Below are 21,614 nucleotides of genomic sequence, written 5' to 3'. Positions count from 1 at the left end.
AAGGAAAGAGGAGCCCATTTTTTCTAATAAAAAAGCTTAATACACAATTCCAGGAAGCTAAGCATTAAGAGTAAGTTTGAAAATGAACTGCGCAATGCCAAAACCTCTCCCTGTGTTCCTCCATCTACAAGGTGCTACCCCACCCTCAAATTACCCAGGCCAGAGATGTGATGCTTTCACAGACACTTAAAAATGGAAATTCCACGCTAACTTTTTTTTTTTTTTAAAGGGGCACACCTATGGCACATGGAGGTGCCCAGGCCAGGGGTCAAAAAGGAGATGTAGCCACTGGCCTATGCCACAGCCACCGCAACGTGGGATCTGAGCCAGGTCAGTGACCTAGACCACAGCTTAGGGCAACACCGGATCCTTAACCCACTGAGCAAGGCCAAGGATCGAACCTGTGTCCTCCTGGATACAAGTCAGGTTCGTTAGCCACTGAGCCACGACGGAAACTCCACATGATAACTTTAAAAATCAAGTAAGGGTGGAATCAAAGTAAATTTATTCTAAAAGCCTTCTAATCAGAACCAGCAAACAACAGTGACAGTATTCAAATAATGCCCCTGATTCTCTTTATTTTATTTTTAAATTTTTTGTCTTTTGTCTTTTCAGGCCCTCACCTGCGGCATATGGAGGTTCCCAGGCTAGGGGTCAAATCGGAGCTACTGCTGCAGGCTACGGCAGAGCCACAGCAACGACAGATCCAAGCCGCGTCTGCGACCTACACCACAGTTCACGGCAACGCCAGATCCTTAACCCACTGAGCGAGGCCAGGGATCGAACCCGCAACCCCATGGTTCCTAGTGGGATTTGTTTCTGCTGTGCCACGACGGCAACTTCCCAATTCCCTTTCTAATTAGCCAAGCATCTCTTACGTTTCACTCAATTTCTTTGTAGGAATCTCAGCCTACCTACTGTGAGACATGTTATCACGTTTAATTCCAAGAACCACCAGGCTGTTGGTTGTTTCAACAAGCCTGTCCCTGGGGCCCACCCTGTTCTCTCTACAGGTGACTCTGCAAATCAACCACAATTCCGTGTCAACCCTGAGGCTTCCACAAGATACAAAACTGGACAAGGATCTGACATTTTTGTCCCAACAACCACATGTGCCCTTTCAAAACACCAGATAACCCTCTTGTCTTAAATGTACTGATACAGAAGTGAGTAAATAAACCCTGCCCTCTCCCAGCCCTCCTGGCATGTCTGGTAAAGCACGCAAGCACACCAGGTCTTGCAGAAGCAGCCTGCTCTAGAGCACAAACGTGTCAAGGCTGGCCCCTCGCAAGGAGGGCCAAGAGGCTCAGGCCCCAGTGCTGGGCCTCCCTGCTCTGCGGGTCTCCTCCTGGGAGCAAGCGGCCCAGCACCCAACACGCTCACAGCGGTATTAATGGAGCTCCACGGCACCCAGCTGCCCAGATGACTGCAGCCCCCTCCGCACACGCGTGCACACGCACACGCGCGCGCGCGCGAACACACACACACACACACACACACACACACACACACACACACGGCCTGTCCGCCGCCCCGTCCCCGCCCCCATTCTTATGGCCAAGGAGACGACCCTGACACCCTCCATCCAAGTTACAAGAGCTGTTCCACGCCGCCTAGGGGCTACTCAGAGTGAAAGAGTCACAGAAGGAAAAACAAAGTGCTTGTGTCACCATCCTGTAGGTCTCCCAACTTCCCTGGACCACAAACCCCCCACTCCCGCCCCGCGTCTCACAGATGTCACATGTTCCACGGCACTTAACACACCGCATGCGAAACGATTTGCTTCTCTGCTTCTTCTCTCCGCAGCACAAAACGAGGCTTCATCGATCATCTCTTAGATTCGCCCGATACCTGGCCAACAACTCCACTTCTGACGGAGAAATCAGCCCTCCTGGACACTGCGTCCCCACGGGCCCCACTCCTGACCACTAGACGGGCATGACTCTGCCCAGCCCCTGGCATCCTCAGGTCTCTCTCTTAAGTTTTGAAAACGCAAGCCTTCCACCTCTCTCGGCCATCAGTATCCACCGTGGCCCCTCACCGGGTTACTCGAGGTGGGTGGAAACCATTTACTGAATCCTGAAATAATCTGGGCGCTTTCTCTCTTGGGCACAGCCCCATCTGTGACTCAGTTTCCCTGCCTATCAAACGGAAATGATGAGCAAAGACCTATCCCATGGGGTCTGCTGTGAGAATTAAATGGACTACTACATGAAGCATGTCTCATAGCTGCCCTGCAAAGGTGGAACTCTTGGAAGACTGTCTTCCCCACGGGGAGTTAAAGAAAAGTTGGGTAAAGCTCTCCAAGGAGAGGAAGTACCCGCCCACATGATTCTAGAATCTTAAAATTTTCCTTCTCCTGATTTTTAATCCAAGGCCCAGTTATAAGGCTGTGGCAGAAAAAACACGCCACACCTTAAACCATCTCACTCACAGTATCACTTAGAGATAAGCCCCCACCCCGGGTGTCACCTGTCTTAAGATCAGGAGGCCATCAGGCATGGATGCACAATAGTTTACATATGCCTGTGTGCTACCTAGGGCCCCAGCATCTCTCTAGGAGGCTGTGGAAGGTGCCACCTGTGCCAGGAACAATGGCCTCAGAGAACATGTGAGAGCCCAGACCTCCTGCAGCCTGTCCTGGGGGCGGCAGGGGAGCACCTACTGAACAATGCCAGGCCAGAGCTGAGGTCCAGAGGCTAAGCCAAGTGCCAGGGCCACAGGGCCTAGAAGGAGAAGGGGAAAGGGAGAGAAGCAGCAGGAAGGCTCTCTAAGGAGGGATGTGCCTTGACAAAGCCGACAGGGACCTGGACATGGCGTGGGCAAGGGCAGGGATGGGGATGAGGCGTGTAAGCACAGGTGCCAGGAGCCCTGGAGCACTGCCCTCCACACCCGACTTCCCGGCCTCCTGACCATGACCTTGACACCAGGCCAGCGAGAGTCAGCAGGACTGGGGCTGAGAAGCGACAACCATCCTCCAGTCCTGCATCACAGGCATCCGACCCAGGACAGCACGCAGGGGCTCGGCCCAGGGTGAAGTCAAGCACAGAGAGGAGCCCTCAGCCCTGCTTATGCCAGCGTGAGTGGAACAGTTTGTCTTTGCTAAAGCGAGAAACACAGAACATCCCAAAGGGAACCTGCCGTCTATCCTGCCATTTAAGCCAAACAAATCTATGCACATTCCATAAAGGAAACCCCAATTTTGGTCCATCATCAAGGCACCTCAATTCCTCCTACCCAGTTCCATATTCTTTTAAACATGACCCTCCACCTCCTCCAACAACCATGCCCTATGCCACCCCCAAAACACCACCAGCCTTAATTCCTCTGATCCAGGACCGGCTGCTCCTTTAGCCTCCACTCAGGGGGTTGCTCAGTAGCTCTGGACACTGTCCACGTGCAGAATCAAGAGGCCTCACATGTGAGAAGGAAGACACAGATGGCTCCAAAGGATGCTCCGTTAATGAGAAAAGGGGTCTGCTTCTTGTGAACCAAAGCAATGCTAGAAACGGTTCTGAAACCCCCAAATCACACCACACAGGTAACAATCTGCCAGGGAGTTAAAGTTCCAAGACAGGAAGGGGGAAACGGGGAAACCCCACAGACCCTCCACAAGTGATGTCAAGTGCAAAGCCAGCCAGACATTATGCTGATTAATTAGAGCAGCTTCCACCGTTCTGGAGACAGCACAGCCAGGATCTGTCACCATGGGGGACAGCAGGGACGAGGCCTCTCCTGAACCAAGGCCAACGTGCTGGGTTACCAAGGGCAGAGTACTCCTGAGAGGGATCTGAGAGGTCTGAACAGCCGCCCAGGAGACTGTGTGTCTCACCATGACCATGAGTGAGCGGACAGACCTCCCATGCACCTCAGCCCGTGAGAACCTCGGCACAGTGGGAAACACTCTCGCCGCGGTCTGCACCCCGACTAGGGCCACCTGCCTTTCAGATCCCCCCTGATGGCCATCTCTTCTGGGAAAACAGGTAAGATGAGGGTTAGGATACAGAGAAGCAACAGATGCCAACTCTTCTCCCCAACCTGAACAGCAGGCAAGGTGGAGCAGAGCCCTGAGTGAGCACCTCAGGAGCCAACCCTCTTCCTCCTGCTCCTCAAACCCACCACCTGGGTGCAGAGTGAAGAGCAGGCATCCGGAGGGAGGTAGGAACAATCCAGTAAACCCACAAACTCATCCCAGTCCCCTGAAATGAACCGTTAGGTCCCCAAAGTTCTCACATCCAGGCTGACTCTCCCACGTGCCCGTGAGCAGGGAAGGCATGACCTCTAACCTCTAATACTGGAAGACACCAGACATGATTTCAAAAGTAAATGTGTTTTGCTCAAAACAAACCAGTTTTGCCGGTGTTCTACTTACTGCTTAGTTTCCAATGAAGAAAATGTTCCCATTTATTGCATTTCAAGAAGGAACACAAGCACTGGCAGAGAACATTATAATCCAAGGGGCTGCAGAGGTGTCCCCTGCACGAAGGTGCTGAGGGCGTGGCACTGACCCAACACAGTCCCGCTTGCCAGGCCAGATACTGTTGGCACAAAGGAGCACCTTCTGGAATTTGTTGGCTAGAAAGTACCTGAAAATAGTAAGATCTACATGCAAAACTCCTGACGGAAAGTGACGTGACGTTGTGGGCGAGTTCCAAGCGTCACAGACACGAAGACTCAGGTTCAAATCGAGACTTGGCTATTGATAGGAAATGTGCTCTAAAACTGGGGTCATAAAATGTTCCAAGTTGTTTCATAAGGATTGAAGTAAGATCTATTAGCACAGTATGTTAGAACAAGGGGCAGTTCTTCCCCCTTTTAGAGACAGAGGTTCTAAAGCTTCAAAGGATGGATTTCTACTAGTCACAGGCTCTCTGGTGGAGTGAGATTTTCTCTTTATAAGCCAACTGTTTCTTTATTTTGAAATTTTTCTTTTTCATTGCATCAGGGCCTGCTTACGCAATTCACTTTTTCTTTTCTGATGACTAATTAAATGTAAAGTTATGACTGTGACTAAGATAAAGGGCAAACGTGGTAGTTACATTTCCTGTGTTGCATTTCTCTCTCACTCTCTCTCAGTCAACATTCAAAGAACAGGCAGAAACGTTTGCTTCTAGCGAAGACAGAGAAACAAGGACTCACCTCCTGCCCGAAAGAACTAAAAAGCCACACAAGACAATGGACATCCTACCACAAAGCACTGGGCATCTGTGTGCCCAGATGACCGCCTCGAGAGGATTTCCAGGCCAGAGCACACAGAGAGGAAATTCGAGAAGAATCCAGAGGAATCCTGGAGTTCAGGAGAAGGAGTCTGGGGTGGCCTGTGTATTGAAAGAAATGTGTAGGGCAGAGTCCTGGAGGCAAGAGCCACACAGAAATCTCTGGAAGCACCGTCCTCAAGTGCTCCCTGGGAATCAGCAAACCCATGTGTGAAGAGTACTAATACCAAAGGCTTAGAGGGAACACTGGCCTGGGAATTGTGCCTCGCCAAAATGGTACACGGATCGCAGAGGGCAAGAGTAAAGGACTTATACCGGTCAGTAGCTGGACAAGCTTACCCCTGCACCAAACACTGCTCTCTACCTACCAAAGCTTAACGGTTCAAAGTTTCCCAGTAACTGAATCATACCTAGAGTGACGCTTAAGAATACGAAGAGAAATACAAACATATCCAGAACCTAACAAAAGAAAATTTACATTGTCTGGCATCCAGTAAGAAATTACTGAGCAAGCAAAACAGCAGGAAAATTCGGAGGAGAAGGACATCAATCTATCCAAACTGATCTGTAAGTGAAACAGATTACAGAGTAGTCAACAAAGACACTAAAAACATCTATTCCATTGCGTATGCTCAAGCAGGTAGAGCAAAGGCTAATCTCGATTATGAGAAGAATGGAAGATTGTAACAAGACAAAAATCTAACTTCTCAAGAGAGACTAAAGAAAACAATGTCTAAGGTAAAAAATACATGTCTGCAGATTTTAGATAGAAACTATCTAAGATGAAATGTTGAGAAAAAAGACTGGAATAAAATGAACAGGGCATCAATGGGACAACTTTAAGCAGCTGAAATCCCTAGAGGAGAAGAGGAACACACATAAAAAAGTTCTGCAGAAATAACAGTTCCAATTTTTCCAAAACTGAAGCTCTATGAACCCCAATATCAAAGCACATTATATGATAGATTTTTAAACATCTTTAGAAGGAGACTTCTTGCCAGACACACTGCAAACCAGGAGACAGTGCAGCAGTAGCTTTAACAAACACCACAGGGGAGCAGAGGAAGAGGGGCTATTAACCTAGAATTCTATACCCAGCAAAAATATCTTCCAAAAGAAAACAGGACTTTCTTACTTCTGAACATGATTCTACAATCCTAATAAAAGGATTTTTTAAATGAGGGTGAAATAAAGACCTTGTCAGATCTAAAAAAGCTAAAAGATTCATCCAATACCAGCAGAAATTAGAAATTTTGAACTTCTACAGGCAAAATCAAGAGGAAATTGACGCCAGAAAGACGTTTGGATCTAAAGGAAGGAAAGAAGAGAACCAGAAATGGCAACTATGCAGGTAAATAAAAAGAGCAGGCAGGTTGGACCCAGCTACAGTTACTTAACTCCACAATTACTTAACCTGCTTGTTAAAGGGGCCACACAATGTTGGGTTCCTCAATTTTGCCCCTTCTTTTTCTAAGTAATGAATATGTTTCAGTCAGGACAGCTCTAGAATTCAAGTCTATTTAACATTAAACTATACTACTAATGCATTTTGTTAAATAGATATGTGACAACTATGCACACTTTCAAAACTCTAATTCTTAAGGCCAGTCATGTTGAATGCTTCCAATTTCTAACACGTGATGATGCCAAGCAAGAATCCTATGCATTTTGGCCCATCTTCCTTACAAACTGGGAGGTAAATAAACCATCTCACGTCAACATGGTACTGAACAGAAATAAGGCAAACAGTAAAACTTGACAATTCAGCTGTAAAAGGAATGCCTGTTAAAAAGCCTTGGAGAATTTTCATCATCTTCAACATGTATTCATATCCAAAACCTGAACTGCACCAAATCCTCTCCATTAAAATAAAGCTCCACAGTCAAAATCCCATCTACCAGAGCAGGGGCTGACGGAACTCACTTCCACTTTCAAAGGCCTAAATAACTAAAATCCAGCAGCTCCTTGTTTAACAAAAAGAAAGCACTATGTCCCTGCAGAGGCACAGTCCACACTTATTTTTTTGCAGTTCAGTAGACTCTTGTGGAGCTTGTGTCAGGGATCTTAGCATTGAGGGCCAGTCCAATGCCTTCCCCAAGTTGGAGCGATGACTTTATGTGTGAATAGTCCAGACGGCGTCAGCTCCGCAACACACCATCCTCACAAGCGATAACCTCGCCACACTGGTGCCTGCTCCATGCCAACAAATACCTGGTCACACCAAGCTTTGAAGAGGAAATTCACACTTCAGACCATTAGGATCCTGTGACTCAGTAACTTCAAAAAAGAGGGCCACATGCCCACACTTTTCTATCTGCCACAGATGGCAGAGGCGGCAGCACCAGGGAGGTCAGCTATACATCACAATTTGCACATAGCAGAATCTCTCTCAAACACATGGGAAGTCTTCATTGAATGTGCCTGTCCCCATGTAGCAATTCTTGTGTCATACACGCTGACGCCAGCTAACAATAGTATCCAATGGGCAGTACTCGTGCACCTGGGAACTCTTCCTGAATTAACTTGTTCAGTACACAAAACCTCCCATGAGAGGGTTACCACTATTACAGACATCTTACAGATGTGCAAACTGAGGCCCAGTGTCATTAGGGAACATGTCCAAGAGCCTATAACAAAGAGATGGCTGAGTCAGAAGCAGCCATGCAGTCCCCCAGGACACGTCCCCTGGGAATTACTCATGTCTTAACATTTCCCCTACTTATTCCCTGCAGCCGCCCAAAGATAAACTAAGTACCATGCCGTTTGTTCTGCTAGATGTGTGAGTGGTCGATTCAAGTGACCCCTGGTGGACCATGCATTCTGGGTCCCCCATGTACTTACACGCATACGATCACCAACTTCTCTGTACACCTCCTTTCCACCAGCCAAAGACATACTTCCTATCCAGTCATAACTATCCTTCCCAAGTCTCTCGCAGTCCATCTGCACCTGACTCACAAAATGAATCCATTCTGATTTCTAAAAATACTCAGATACTTCTTGCAGGAAACACAAATTTTACAACAATCAAATATAAGAGGATAAGCCACACAAGGTGGTGGGAGTAAGGAACTACGCACGGCCACCAACGAACTCAGAGGAGGCTGATTAAAAGCGGAAAGTCTCGATAATGCTTCCTTTCTAAACTGTAAAAACTAATTAATGTATGAGTTCTTTATATCAGTTATTAAACTCACATACCACAATGATCAAAAGCAAAAAAAAATAACACCTAGGAACTCCCACTAGTGCCAAGTCCTTCAGATCCCCAATGGCTGGGCTGCCCTGCCCATCAGACCAGCCAAAACATTCGCGTGAGGTTGGCTACTCCTTTTACAAAGAGTGGTTGTAGACGATGATGTTTCAATGGCAGGTAAAGAGATAGTTCTTGTGTTCGCCTCCATAAAGAAAAATAAATCCTACGGAACTCTGGATGCTACTGTCGTCTACGTGCCAAAAAGATCCCCAACTTGAGTAAAACCAATGGCAGCCAGTACATAGGGCCAAACATAGTTTAGGGAGTTTCTGGGAGAAAAATAACACATTGTAAACACATGGGATATTTTGACTGAAGACTTAAGAAACTGTTACAAGCATCAATCAGAAAATGGAATTGCTTCAACGTGCAGGCTGGAAATTCAGGGCAAGGTCCAAAGTGAGGCTGGCAAGATTTTACACCTCAGATTTTAATTTTTCTTCACGAAGTCCAACACATAAAATCCCTCTTTCTTCACCCCTCCCTGACCAAGACAAAAGGCACATTAACTGGTGATCCTAAAACATGTACCTAGAAAGAGTAATTAACTGTACAGAAATAGCTGGCAATCCATATCGTTGTCCATTTCTTAAGAGAGAGAGAGAGGATGCTTTTCCAAAACAAATAATAAGTCATGACTGGAATTTTAGGATTCAGTGTTCCCTCCTGGAAAGTCTTCAGGCCAACAGAGAATGATGCCAAGTGGTCCATCGTAGAACAGGCTCTTCTCATGCATATTTATCAGAATTTTAGATACAAGGTAAAAAGTAACATCCAGTCAACAACCTACCCACCCAATGCTTGATGGACATTTCAAAGTCACCACTTTCAGGTAGCTACTCTGGGCTTGGCTGAGACAGCACATGTGTCAACTTATTAGAAAAGGTAACTACGTCAGATGAAGGACAGCAATTGAGGAAGCTTCAAGAAATCAGATTCTAGTTATGATCTGGCTTAGAAGGCAGGGCTCATACGAAATAATATACACTAAATATTTATGCTAAGTAGCAAAAAAGAATCAAAAGTACTCATAAAAACCAAAATGTAGTGAAAGGCATTCTTTTCTCTTTGCTATGGACTCTGCAAGAGTTTAAGAAATATATGCCCTAACTACACTGCCCATTCATAAACTACCAAGCCTCCTCCTGCAATGCAGGCCACCCCAAGCCAGCCCTAACTCTAGCCTTAAACTGTCAAACTTTAATCTACACTGTATCTCCGATAAAAACTCCCCAAAATGCTGTCAGGAACCTTTAATTCAGTAAAACAAGGTACTGTTGGCACGCTAATAATTAAAGCAGATTAGCAATGGGTTAAGTTTTCCCTATGTTCACCCTGAACAAAGTTTCTCTTTTTCACCGCCCTGGGGAATTAAAGTTAATTGACTGATTTGCACACAGCTGCCACACAGCACCACAGTCCCATGCAAAGAGGAAGCATGCCATCTGAGAGAGACACTCGGAGTTGGGGACAAAGGGCTCCTCTACCCCCACCCCAAGAGAAGCCTAATGGCCTTTGTCGTCACACTGCCTGCTGGCGATCTCATTCGAGGTAAGAGTGAGGGACAGCCACATAGTTATAAAGGCCTGGACGCTGTCATGTCCAACCACACTCACAGAATTTTGTTCCCCAAACAAATGAGAGAGGCCGCTAATAGGTGCACGAAACCACCCACCCCCATGTTTAGAAACAGGGGTAGCATTATTACACATTCCAGGCTTTGTACTAATGCGATTTTTCTTACACATCCTTGAACTCCCTCTGTTGTGAGGATGCATTTTTCAAATTGGGGCAGAGAAGGTTGCTTACGGAGCATCTGAAACATAAAAGGCTCATTTCACCGAGGCCCTCACCCTGGTGCAACTGAAAGTCCAGTTACTCCCGGGCAGAGATGCACTAACTGTACCAACAACAAATTCATGACATGGTCTAAGACACAGGGCTGAGGATTCAGAGAAAAAGAGGATGGGAGTGAGTTAACCAAGCGTTTTTTAAACGAAGACACACGAAAATAAAGATTTGGAGCTATGCATTTCAAATTTAGATCTTAAGTACAGGTCTGTCAAGGATTTTAAATATCCGCACATGGCTCCTCTCGTCCTTTCCACCATATTCGGATCTTCATTAGATACACATCTAGAGAGTTACAAGGGGTCAACAAAGAAGTTCAGACCAGATGTCCCCCCCCCAACCTCCCAAACAGACTCTTTAAAAAAGTAATTAATCTAGGCATCCAAGAAAACACAGAGTATGAGACTAGAAAAGGAACAGAATGAAATATAAATGCTAAATGGTGGGGGGAGGGGAGGCTGGCACACAACACATGAGACATGAAATAAGGCAGCTAACTAGCACAGGGGTTTTTTAAAATGCCCAATTAAAGTGTTGTTACTGTCAGTGTCTGACCATGAAGCCACAACTCTTACCAAACTACCATAGCCGACCTGATGAAACTAACTTACACTTATTTAGGAAAATCATTTAAAACAAAACAAAACAAACAAAAAAAAAAACCTTGCTGGGAAATTAAAGGTTTTAAGGACTGATTCCACACCTACTAACTTGGTTAAATACCAAGTGGATTTTGCTTTGAGACAAGGGGAAATTCTTTTTTTTTCCCAGAAAGACCACATTTATTAAAATCTTCAAATTTTTAGAAATATCTCTTTAGAAATGGCGAGGTACAATCTAATACATTCAAGAATAGAACTGATGAGAATCAATTAAAATGAACAGTGAAGATAGGAATTACAAGTTGGCACCCCTTTGGCCAATTTTTATAGCAGGAATATATTGTTTGGCTCATAAGTTGTGGGTTTTTATTTTTTTATTTCTTTTTTTTTTTTTGGTTTATTCATCTTTAATTAGTGGGTAATATTTAGAAACCAGGATGTCTAATATAAAAATCCAGAATTCTGGCTCCTCTTTGGAAAAAAAAAAAAAAAACAGGAGATTGGGTGAGTGGGTCCAAGTTTGTTCCCACATGGCCCAAACTAGCACCTAGTTTGAAGTCCCTGGTTTAAGGCACCAGTATTTTCAGCCTTGGGTACTAACCTTTTCCTCGACGGCCCTTCTTCAAAATCTGAAGAACTAACATCGTTGCTAGTCGAGGACACTTGGGATGCATCGTCCTTCTCATTCTCTGACTGTTCTGATGCTGGTCCTAATCCCTTAGACTGGCCATTACCAAGGAGCCCTACAGGTGAAAAAAGGGGACAAACACTTAAACACATGACATCAGGAAGCAGCACTTTATGACAGTTAACCCTACACAGTGGCTGATGAGGGCACACAAGAGTCTGGAGAGAAGAGAATTAGAAGGTGCGTGTCCCTTGAGAATGGAGAAGAGTAAGCCGCGCTGCACCCTACTTTGGACCTTGCACCAGGGTGAAATAAATGCCTCCCAAAAAAGTAACTTCAACAGTGAGAAATTCAAGCAGAAATTTGTAATTGCAAAAATACACTATAGGGTTCTTTCGGAAGCACAACACATCTTTCAAGGCTGGGTTAGGAAGGAAGAAGTGTACCTCATGGATTAGCCATTCAAACTAGTTATGCTTCCGGGGCTAAATATGTACTTGAGAAACACTGAAACCCTTCTCAGAACTGCTTTCAGGAACAGGTACCTGCCACCCAAGAAAAAGGCTCGTTACTATGTTCGCATTCTGTCAGTTCTTAACTAGACATCTGACTACAACTTTCTTTTCATAGCCATCTATTAGATCACAGAGGCCCGTATTTGAACCCGATCGTCTCAAAGAGTGAGGATGTTCCAGGACTGAAGACACGGCACCAGGCAGAAGAGGGAATCTCAGGGCCCCAGAATGTGCTCCCAGTACCCCAAGCAGAGAAAGGGCTATGCCAAGTGACACGGAAATAGCTTAGCAGTCAGGCCACACCAATGAGTGACAGCTGAAATAAAGCTCGGTCCTCCAGCACTCAGGTGTCCTTGCATCTAGGGATCCAAACATGATTTAGGGTCTATCAATGAGAGGCGTGCACCAGCACAAGTGTCCACAGCAACCGGCCCCTCGTTCCACTGTCTACTCAGCACCTCTGGGCATCAGTAGAAATGCTAGCACAGTGTCTGCATTTTCACTGTGAAGCCTAAAGGGCAGGGTGATCCCCTGCTTTCTGTCTCCCAACCCTTCTGGCAAGGCTGTTTGCACTTCTGTCCCTATACTAAATCCCTCTTTGGCTGAAGCCATTCACAAGTGGCTTCTGTTAGTTGCACACTAACAGAACAAACACTATACAAAACAAAGTCTTTTACATACTGGGGAAGATTTTCTGAAAGAACATGCCACAAAATGCAGCCAAACCCCGGGACTTAACCTGTTTATGCATGCACTTCCCCAGTTATCTATTTTTACATCATTTTAGAGGATGAGTAATAACGAAGGTTGGAAACCTAATACAATGAAGTAAATAAAACCCCATGGCTGTCACTTAAGACTTGTGGCTTTGGGAGTCATGACTACAATATGTAAATGAAAACACAGACAACTTCCCAAAGAAAAGAGAAAATGCAGGGAGTGTGCACTGAGAGGGAAACAGGAGACGTAATTGTAGGGAAATCTTTGCATCTAAGGGTTGAAGTGTGGCCAACATTTCAAAGATGAGAGCAGTGCTACTATCCATTACGGCGGCCACCAGTCACATGAAGCTATTGGGCATGTGAAATATGGCCAGCGTGGCTAAGAAAATCAATTATTTTTACTTAACATTACTGAAAACTGACTCTAACATTTTTTAATAATTTTATAGTAATTCCTGAGACGTTTTAAATACATCATTAGGTTGAGTCAAATACATTTAAATTAGCTTATCCACTTGTTTTAGATTTTTTTTTTTAATGCAGCTCTAGAAAAGGGTCGCAACATATGTGGTTGAAATAAAGTCTCTTCCTCTTTCTTCTGGCTGCCCCACAGCATACATAGTTCCTAGGCTAGAGATCAGATCCGAGACACAGTTGCGACCTACACCACAGCTGCAGCAATGCCAGATATCCTTTAACCCACTGTGCGGAGCTGGGGAATCAAACCCGCGTCCTAGCTGTGCAGAGACATTGCCAATCCAGTTGAGCCACAGGAGGAACTCCATAAAGTACCGATAAGCCCTCGATTAGAGCACTGTTGTAAAGGGGGAGTTGGCGGTGGGGGGAGCACAGTGGTCCACCCCAAGAGCAGGATGATACAGAACATAACATATTAACCAAAGATTAGAAACATAATCTAAGTCACAGAGTAAAAAGAGGACCTGATGGGTGAATCAGCACACTTGAAAAGGATGGTAAATTCAAAATATAGAAATTCTAGTTACGGAACCATACATAAAATTAATTTTGAAGGGGGATTTCTCTCTAAAATAGAAATGTACTCTTGGTTGATTTCAAATTTTTCAATAGCACCTAAGTACTTCAAGGAGAATAAAGCAGGAAAGAAGCAAGGAAAATATAACTTCATTTTCTTAACACCTACCAGGTGCCCAGGCACTGGAGATCCAGACATAATCCAACAAAACCTACATTCTAGGAGTGATGGAGATACACCTGGGTGTGTCAGTCAGCAGTATAGACGAAGAAGGAACTCTGTGCTTGAAGAGCAAGTGTCAGGGCAGGACAGTGATTACAAATCCCTGGAGCAAACCTGCAATAGCAAAACCTGGAGAGCAAAGCTGGTGTCTGCAATACACCCAACACCACCAAAACCGTCGTGGTGCTGGGGGCAATGCAGAAAGAAGGGGGGAAGAAGAGTCGGTTGTGTGGACGCTGTATTTGGATCGGGAAGGAAACAAGGAAGGACGAGGCGCAGCTAGAGGAATTCGGGGAAGAAGGGCCTGCTGAACCCTTAGCTACAAGATCCTGACCATCTGCTGAGGGAGAAGCAGCTAATGACTGCGCGAGAGAGTGAGCAAAGCAATGATTTAGCAGAGGGACGTTAAGCTAGTCAATGACAGCTCCATTCTTATCCTTCCAAGAGAACCTCGGTAGGCTGTAAAGCAGGGGGACTCTCAACCCCGAGCATGAACCACAATCACCAGGTGGGCACCCGGGCCTCTGGGCCTCACTCCCAGTGTGTCCCTCTTTTAACAAAGCTCCAGACGATGCAGATGCTGCTTTGGCTGCTCTGGGGACCACACGGAGATCCACAATTATGGGGGGGGAGAAGCAAGGTTCAAGCCAGTAGGAAACCTAGTTGCCCTGAGACACCATACAGCTCTGGCAATTACGTCTGCACAATCTGCCGTGTAACACCAGCCGCAGTAAGGCTCCCAAACCCAAGGTTCTGCGGGGCCTTATTCCAGCCTGTCTCATTCCTTCTGTGAAGGGAACCAACTGCTTACAAAACTGATCACAAAGCAACCAGAGTCTGCCAATGACAAACCTAGTTAAAAAGTAACACATGATGGAGGGAAAAAGCATTCCCATCTAAGAGGTATCAGTGCAAAACAAGGATATGTCTCTCTTCCCAAAAAAAGACAAAAAGAAGAAAACATCAACTACCCAAGCACAAAGTCAGGGAAACTGGATGATGAAGTTCTACATGAAAAGGGGGAATTTTAATTGACAGGCGTCAGGCGAAATGGATGAGTATGAATGCTCTGAAAGACTAAGGCCTGACTGAGCTCCAGTGAAGGACTCAGGGTGAGTCCACTGTCCCAGGCCTTCATCAGACCCGTTGTCTTCACAGGACACCGAAGTCGCACGCATTCCAAGGATCAGCAATGTCTGGTTGCCTGAACTGGGAGAGACACGGGTTGTCTTCACTTTCCAGATCAGGAAAACGGGGCCCCCACAGAGGGGGCTGGGGGCCTGTTCTGCAGACTGAAGGACCTCAGCTTTCCCAAGCCTTTCTAGGGGGGCGGGACCAACGTGTTCTGCCCCATGATTGACGTTTTCAATTAGAGTCCGCCCACCCTGGACATCGGCCCAGAGAAAACGCCCGTTTATTTCCAGTTAGACAGTCCCCATGGTTGGATAAACCTGGGCTTTTACATCTTTGCACACTCCCCCCCACCCCGCCCCTTGTTCACACCCCCGGAGTACCGCCTAACCCCTTTCATTCGGAATATTTTCATCCAACTCGCATCGCCTGCCCGGTCCAGAAAAGCCAGGTCAGCAAGACGGAACACATCGCCACAGGGCAGAAGAGCCATCGCTGAGACATCAGACAAGCCAACGCGTGCTGCCTTTTCCCCAATCAAACAAAGCCCTGCCACCTATTTTCAAAATTATTTTTAGTCAACAAGAAATAATGAAATGGCATCCCCTCCTTCAAACACACAAACTGGCTTTCTTTTTCCAAACCCCTCCCCCAAGCAACACAAACCTTTGTCAGGGAGAGGAGGAGGTGAGAGAGGAGGCGGAATGGCCCAAAGACGTCTCTGACCGAGGCGGTCGGGCCCCTCTATTAATATTCAGCAGGCTGAACTTAAATTAAACCATGTCTATTGTCTTTCACAAAAGCAATAAATAGGAGCTGAAAATTCCAAATCACTGCGGTAAAGGCAGCCTGGGCACAGCACCATCAGCTGACAGGAGCAGCGTGTCACAGGCCACCACAAGGGCAGTGCCCCTGCTCGCAAGCTGAGAACCCAACGAAACCAAAGGCAGGAGCTTTTCATCCCATTTCCCAAAGGCAATACACCCGAACTGGTTCTTTCTAAGCCTGGAACAGCAGCAGCAAGAGGAAGAAGAATTCCTGCTCAGAGGCTGGAGACGGGAGTGCATGAACTTCTCCCTCCCGCCACATAAAGGGGCTGGGGAATCTGAAACACAAATGAGGCCAGAGATTCCTTCAGCTAAGCAATTGATTTCAGGTTTCAGGACACAGATGTATATACAGAGAAGGAAATTATTTCCTAACATCTGAAAAGAGGGACTAGAGTGGGCAGTGTTTATAATTTTATGATGTTTTAGAGACACAAAGAAGTTTCGCCAGGCCTCCCGTGAGCTATATGCACACGATGGAAGACAAAACCAAAGGAAAATCTAATGCCTCTATTTCACAAAAGCAATGCCTAAAGAAGGGTTAAAGGGAAAGAAAAACAAGGAGACCTTTGAAGCTGTTCCCGAGCTTCCAAAACATCTGGAGCACACCAAACGCATTAGCATATTAGGGAGAGTCAATGTATTTGGCTTTGTTGCAGCAAAGATGCACAAAAGGTAATTCTGTATTATAGAGCCAATGCCCGTCTGTCACCCTGTCACTGTGAGACAAGGTATCACATTACATATTAAACAGTCAAGCATCCAAAGAGAGCTTTCATTTTCAGCAGCAGAGTGAGCGCCTGCATGTGTGTGCTGGGGGATGGGGGTGCTCGCTGCATTTGAGTTTCAAGAGATTATGAAAAAGCAGCCCCTTGGTTGAGGTAGGAGCCTCTCTGAGGTATTCAGAATGCCTAGTTTGCTGCCATTACTAGTCAAAAAGAAAGCCCTTTTTTCACTCAAATTTTGAAAGAAAAATTGGATTATTTGCTCTTTGCATGTGGATGCCAGAGGAAAAATCTGGCTCAGGCCAGCTTCACGGGGTCAACATGAATATGTAGTTTAAACCCAATTGTACATACTTGGGTCAGCAGCTGAGCTTTTGGATCGATCACAGGGTTCCAGGGAAGGCAGTGAGCAGCAGAAGCAACTGCTAACCTGAGCCCAGGCTGCCTCATGGACGCCCCTCCACCTCAAAACGTGGAGGTGGCTGAGAACAAACAACAGTCGTGAGGCATGATGTCACTGCCACACTCCTGGTCATCGAAGCACAAATGAGCTTGGTTTAATACCTCGGCTTATGGAAAATAATTATCCCTTTCCCTCAGGAGAATGGCCCCTGACAGGCAAGGGCTCCCCTTTGTCTGCTCTCAAATCAGCTATGGAGCTTTCCTACTCCAGCCAAGAAAACGGAATCCCAAAAGAGCCCCAGCAAACCCTCCCAAGAGCCCCCAAGATTCAAGGGCAACACAAGATTTTGTTCGTTTACAACCTAGAAAGTAGACGAATACAGACAGACAGACAGATACAGACAAGACAGATAATCCCCAAGGAGTTCTTCACTCCCTTCTTCCCTGCAAAACCTCCTTGGGCAATCTAAACCTCCGTTTTTGCATGTTCAATTCTTTGAGAAAAGATGTTAGATAAAAACCTGACGCTGTGGTAACAACATGGAAAAGTTGGGTGACGAGGCAGGCAAGGAAAATAGCTGTCCCATCCTTTTCTCCAGTTCCAGAATCAAATGACTAAATTCAAGAGCAGGAAAAGAGACAGACCAAGCCCTAGGCCTGAAGGCATTTCCTCACCTGGAGGCACAAAGAAACAAACCAGCAGACACGTCACATGTATGCACTAGAAGGGTGACCAAACCCCAAAGGGGTGGGCACCACCAGGAGTCACAAGAGGAGAGAAACACTCCCCATGGAGAGGTTCCAATGACAGCAACCAAAAAGCCACAGCAGGAACTGGATACAAAGATCCCTCCATGGGACGGATCTATGATCTCCAGGAAAGACTCCTGCATGGTCCCGGAAGCTACCGAAACTCTGAGGATCTTATCAGTGAGCCAAGTGGACGGTGCCTTTAGCACAGCTCCCTTACTTCCTGGGGCAAAGGTTCTTCCTCCTGGTAACTCTCCCCCACCCCTTCTTCATCTTTCACATGATCTTTATAACAATCCGAACAGGTACAGTAATAATGATTACTGAAAGAGAAGCATCCACCTTGCTCTACTCTGCATCCAAGCATCCTAACTCTGCTACCCCAGGCCATAAATCCTCCCAGTCCACGCCCCATCCCAATACCTCATTAATTTTAAGCTGGCAAACCAGTCAACCTAGTTATGACTGCCTATCAGAAGCACGAATCCTTGGAACCCCGTAGGACACGACATGCAACTCAAGTTCCGGTCAGCTAAGTAAAAGGGTTCCAGTGGACAGGTGGCCCAGTACCGAGCACCCCAGAGGTCGAAAACTGCCTTCCACCTTCAGAAGAAGTGAGTAAAGACAGTGCTGGGCTTAGGCTGGTGTGGAAAACGAGCTGCAGAACAATGGCCACTACAGAGCACGGGGACTTAGAAGTGGACACAGCAGAGGTCAACGCCGGGCATTTTTAGAGAAATTCTTTCAGAAAGAGGAGGAGTAAGACCAGTACGCCCAAAGTCTTCTGTTTAGATAAGCCGACGAGCCAAAAATCTGGCTTTACAAAACATGAAATTTGCGCCTCTCAAAAGGAGATTTCCATACATGCAGACATGTTCTCAGATAGCTAATGACTCTCTCCCTTTACCTAATCACAACGTATGTGTGGGCACACGCAGAGCACACGTGGGGTCGGGCGGGGGGAGGTCTCCTCCGGGCTTTATGCTGTCGTTTCATTTACCCCACAAAAGTAAGTTACCAAAAGAAACCCTCTCTCCAGTATTAACAAATCTCTACAAAGTTAAACAAAGCTGATTTTAATGCAAATCAACAAATCCCACGAAGTTATTAGTTTGTGTACAAACCGCCACAACTGCAAACACTGAGTCTTAGCCAGATAATTCACAGGGACCTGAAGAGCCACATCCGAACCCCCCTCACCTCTCTGGCTGCCTTTATTTGCCCCCCTCAGACTATCAGACAGACCCCAGAGAAGTTCTAAACTGTGTGGTCCACAGCACGACTGGGAGTGACAGAAGTTTCCCACTGCATTCGGTCTCTTACTCACATATAGACAAGCCCACTGCACGCCCACTTCTCGGATCAAAGGATTCCACGGGATATTCAAAGCCCCCCCCCCCCAAATCGCTGCCAGCAAGCAAGCTCTGAGAGGCCTACTGCCTTTCACAGCCACCTTCTTTCTCGTACTGAAATCTAAGGTAAATGGTCCAGAAAGCAGAATTCCAGGATCACGGCCACAGAATCTGCAAAGATTTGAGGCACTTAAAATTGATGGCTGCTAAAATTCCCCAGTGTTTATTTAGTAACACAAAGATGGATGGATACATGAAATATGGTGGAACAAACAAGAGCACTCCAAGTTTAAAGCTTTAAGGTCCTACCTAGAATCACTTGGTCTCTGTTTACATGCCTCAGTTTCCTCCTTCTTTCAAGGAAAGGAGGGCAGAGAAAGAAAGTATGAAGGGAAATGAAAACCACGCATGCTGTTCAGAAAGGAAACCAGAGCTATGGTGAGGATGAACTAATTAACTTTCATCAGGCATCTATTTTTAAATGCTGGGAAATGATCGCATAAATTGGCAATAAAAGAAAGGGACCAGCCACAGCTGGGTGGCATTCAGTCCCCAGAGAAAGGTCTAAATTCATTCGACCCTGGCTAAACCTGCAGATTTGGCCAAAATGGTCAACAGAGCTCAATGCCTTAAGAACCACATTAATTCTCCCTTGTAAATTTCCACAGTGCCTTTGCAGGAGCCAACATCGCCCCTAGGGAGGATACCAAAGCCGAAAGAATCTTAATATTAGGCAAATCGCAACACTTTTACATACTCATATATATATATACAGCACCTTGCCATCCATAATGGATTGAATCAGGACCCCAGCAGGGAGACCCACAAAAGGCCTATTTCTCCAACAAAAGCCACAGCAGCCTGAAACAAATCTAGAGCTATTGGGGTTTTATTTTCTTTATAGGAACAGACCTTCTATCCCAGGTTCCTCAAGATAAGCCACCAAAAACTGGACCTGACAGACCCGTGGAGCAGCCATCCTCAGAGCCGGATCATTGCAGAGAGACAGAGAGGAAGAAGGACAGAGGGAGGGAGGGAGGGCGAGCGCGGCGGCGAGGCAGGCTGCGGAGCACTTGTCAACAAGCCTCCCCCGGACGAGCAGGCGGGCGGGCGGCAGTGCGGATTCCGGCAGAGCAGATTCCGCGCGGCAATAGGACGGCCGGGCGCAGGGGCCGAGGGGGAGGGGAGGCGCCAGGGAGGGAAGGTTATTTATGTGGCTGGGAGGGAATCTAACACCAGAGAGGAGGGGTCTGGGGCTTTTTTCCTTCCTGATAAATTAGAAGGAGAAAAAAGGGAAAAAGATCGACTAGCTTCCCAGCCGGCCATTTCCTCAACCTGCAATGCAGACAAATCCTGATTTTAGAATTTCTGGTGTTGGGGCAGGGGGGGCCGGTTGGGGGGGATAGTAGGAGGAGGCTCCCAGGATGGGGGCAGTTTAATTGTCCACACTTCTGAATGCCCAGTGTGCCAGCCCGGCCCCCTCCACGCACACCTCCTCACCGGCAGCGGGGTCCGTGGCACATTTTCAATGGCATCCCTTTTTAATATCATAATCTGTGTCATTCAGCACTTGCCTTTTATTTATTTTTATTTGGTTTTTTGGCTGGGAACCCTGGGCAGCCCTCCAGACAGACTGCAGAAATCTCTTTCCGCAGCCCCTCCTCCAGCCCGCACACCCTCCCCCGCCCAGTCCTGCTGCTGGGGCTTCATTACTTCTGCCTCGACCGCGAGGGCCAGCGCTGCCCTCCCCACCCCCAACACACGGACACCCCTCCCCCAGGCACATAAATTCACCTAATCTAATAAAACAGAAGCTGTTTTCCCTCATTGTTTCTTGAGGATCTTTCACAGAACGGGCTCTGTGGCCTGGCAGCTGCCGAGAGGGGTGAAAAAGGCAAGATTCCAGCAGGGCTGGCCAGCTCCCTGGCCTCAGATAGCTGGAGCTTGCATCTCCTCTCCGGGATGTCATAAGCTTTTTGATTTTTAAAGTCAATTCTTTTGAAGCTTTTGAACTCCAGCTGGCAATTATAATGTCCAAAACACATGCTCTGAACACCACCCCACACGCTCCCCTTTCTGCCTTTTCCAAAGGGGAAAAAAGATGGTGGCAACACGTGGCCGGCACTGAAGGCTTTCCTCCCAGAGTCATCCAAGGGAACTGGGGCCAGAATGCCCCTGACTCTTACTCTTAGTTTGTTGTTGTTATTTAACTACTGAATGAACAAACCCCTTCTGGGCTTTACGCAGGTGGCATTATTTAGATTTCAAACAAACGCTGAAGGCAGACTAGCTTTTGCAAGGCTGGTGACCACTGTGTCCACTGTGGCCGGCTCCTTTTTCGTCAATGACCTGCCTCAGTTTCAAACAAAAAATATTAGGAGGCAGGTGATGGTCTTCCCTAACTTCTACCTGATTCACCCC

At 46.7% G+C, this 21,614-nt stretch overlaps 1 protein-coding gene across 9 annotated transcripts in view; it reads right to left on the bottom strand.

Moving 5' to 3' along the window:
- Positions 1 to 21,614, bottom strand: part of JARID2 (jumonji and AT-rich interaction domain containing 2) — a 243,473-nt gene that overhangs the window by 79,172 nt on the left and 142,687 nt on the right. For 7 of the 9 annotated variants that reach the window (XM_021100205.1, XM_021100206.1, XM_021100204.1 and 4 more), the window contains one exon: positions 11,527 to 11,668. The exons of 1 other annotated variant lie outside the window; for it this stretch is intronic. In XM_021100205.1, coding sequence (XP_020955864.1) covers positions 11,527 to 11,668 — 142 coding nt within the window. Of the gene's footprint in view, positions 1 to 11,526; positions 11,669 to 20,105; positions 20,243 to 21,614 lie in introns of those variants that run through there. One more of the 9 variants, XM_005665592.3, reaches the window with a different exon arrangement.

Source organism: Sus scrofa, chromosome 7 (assembly GCF_000003025.6).
Source record: "Sus scrofa isolate TJ Tabasco breed Duroc chromosome 7, Sscrofa11.1, whole genome shotgun sequence".
Taxonomy (NCBI): Eukaryota; Metazoa; Chordata; class Mammalia; order Artiodactyla; family Suidae; genus Sus; species Sus scrofa.
Note: the sequence above shows the minus strand (reverse complement) of the source record. Positions and strands in the feature narration are given on the sequence as shown.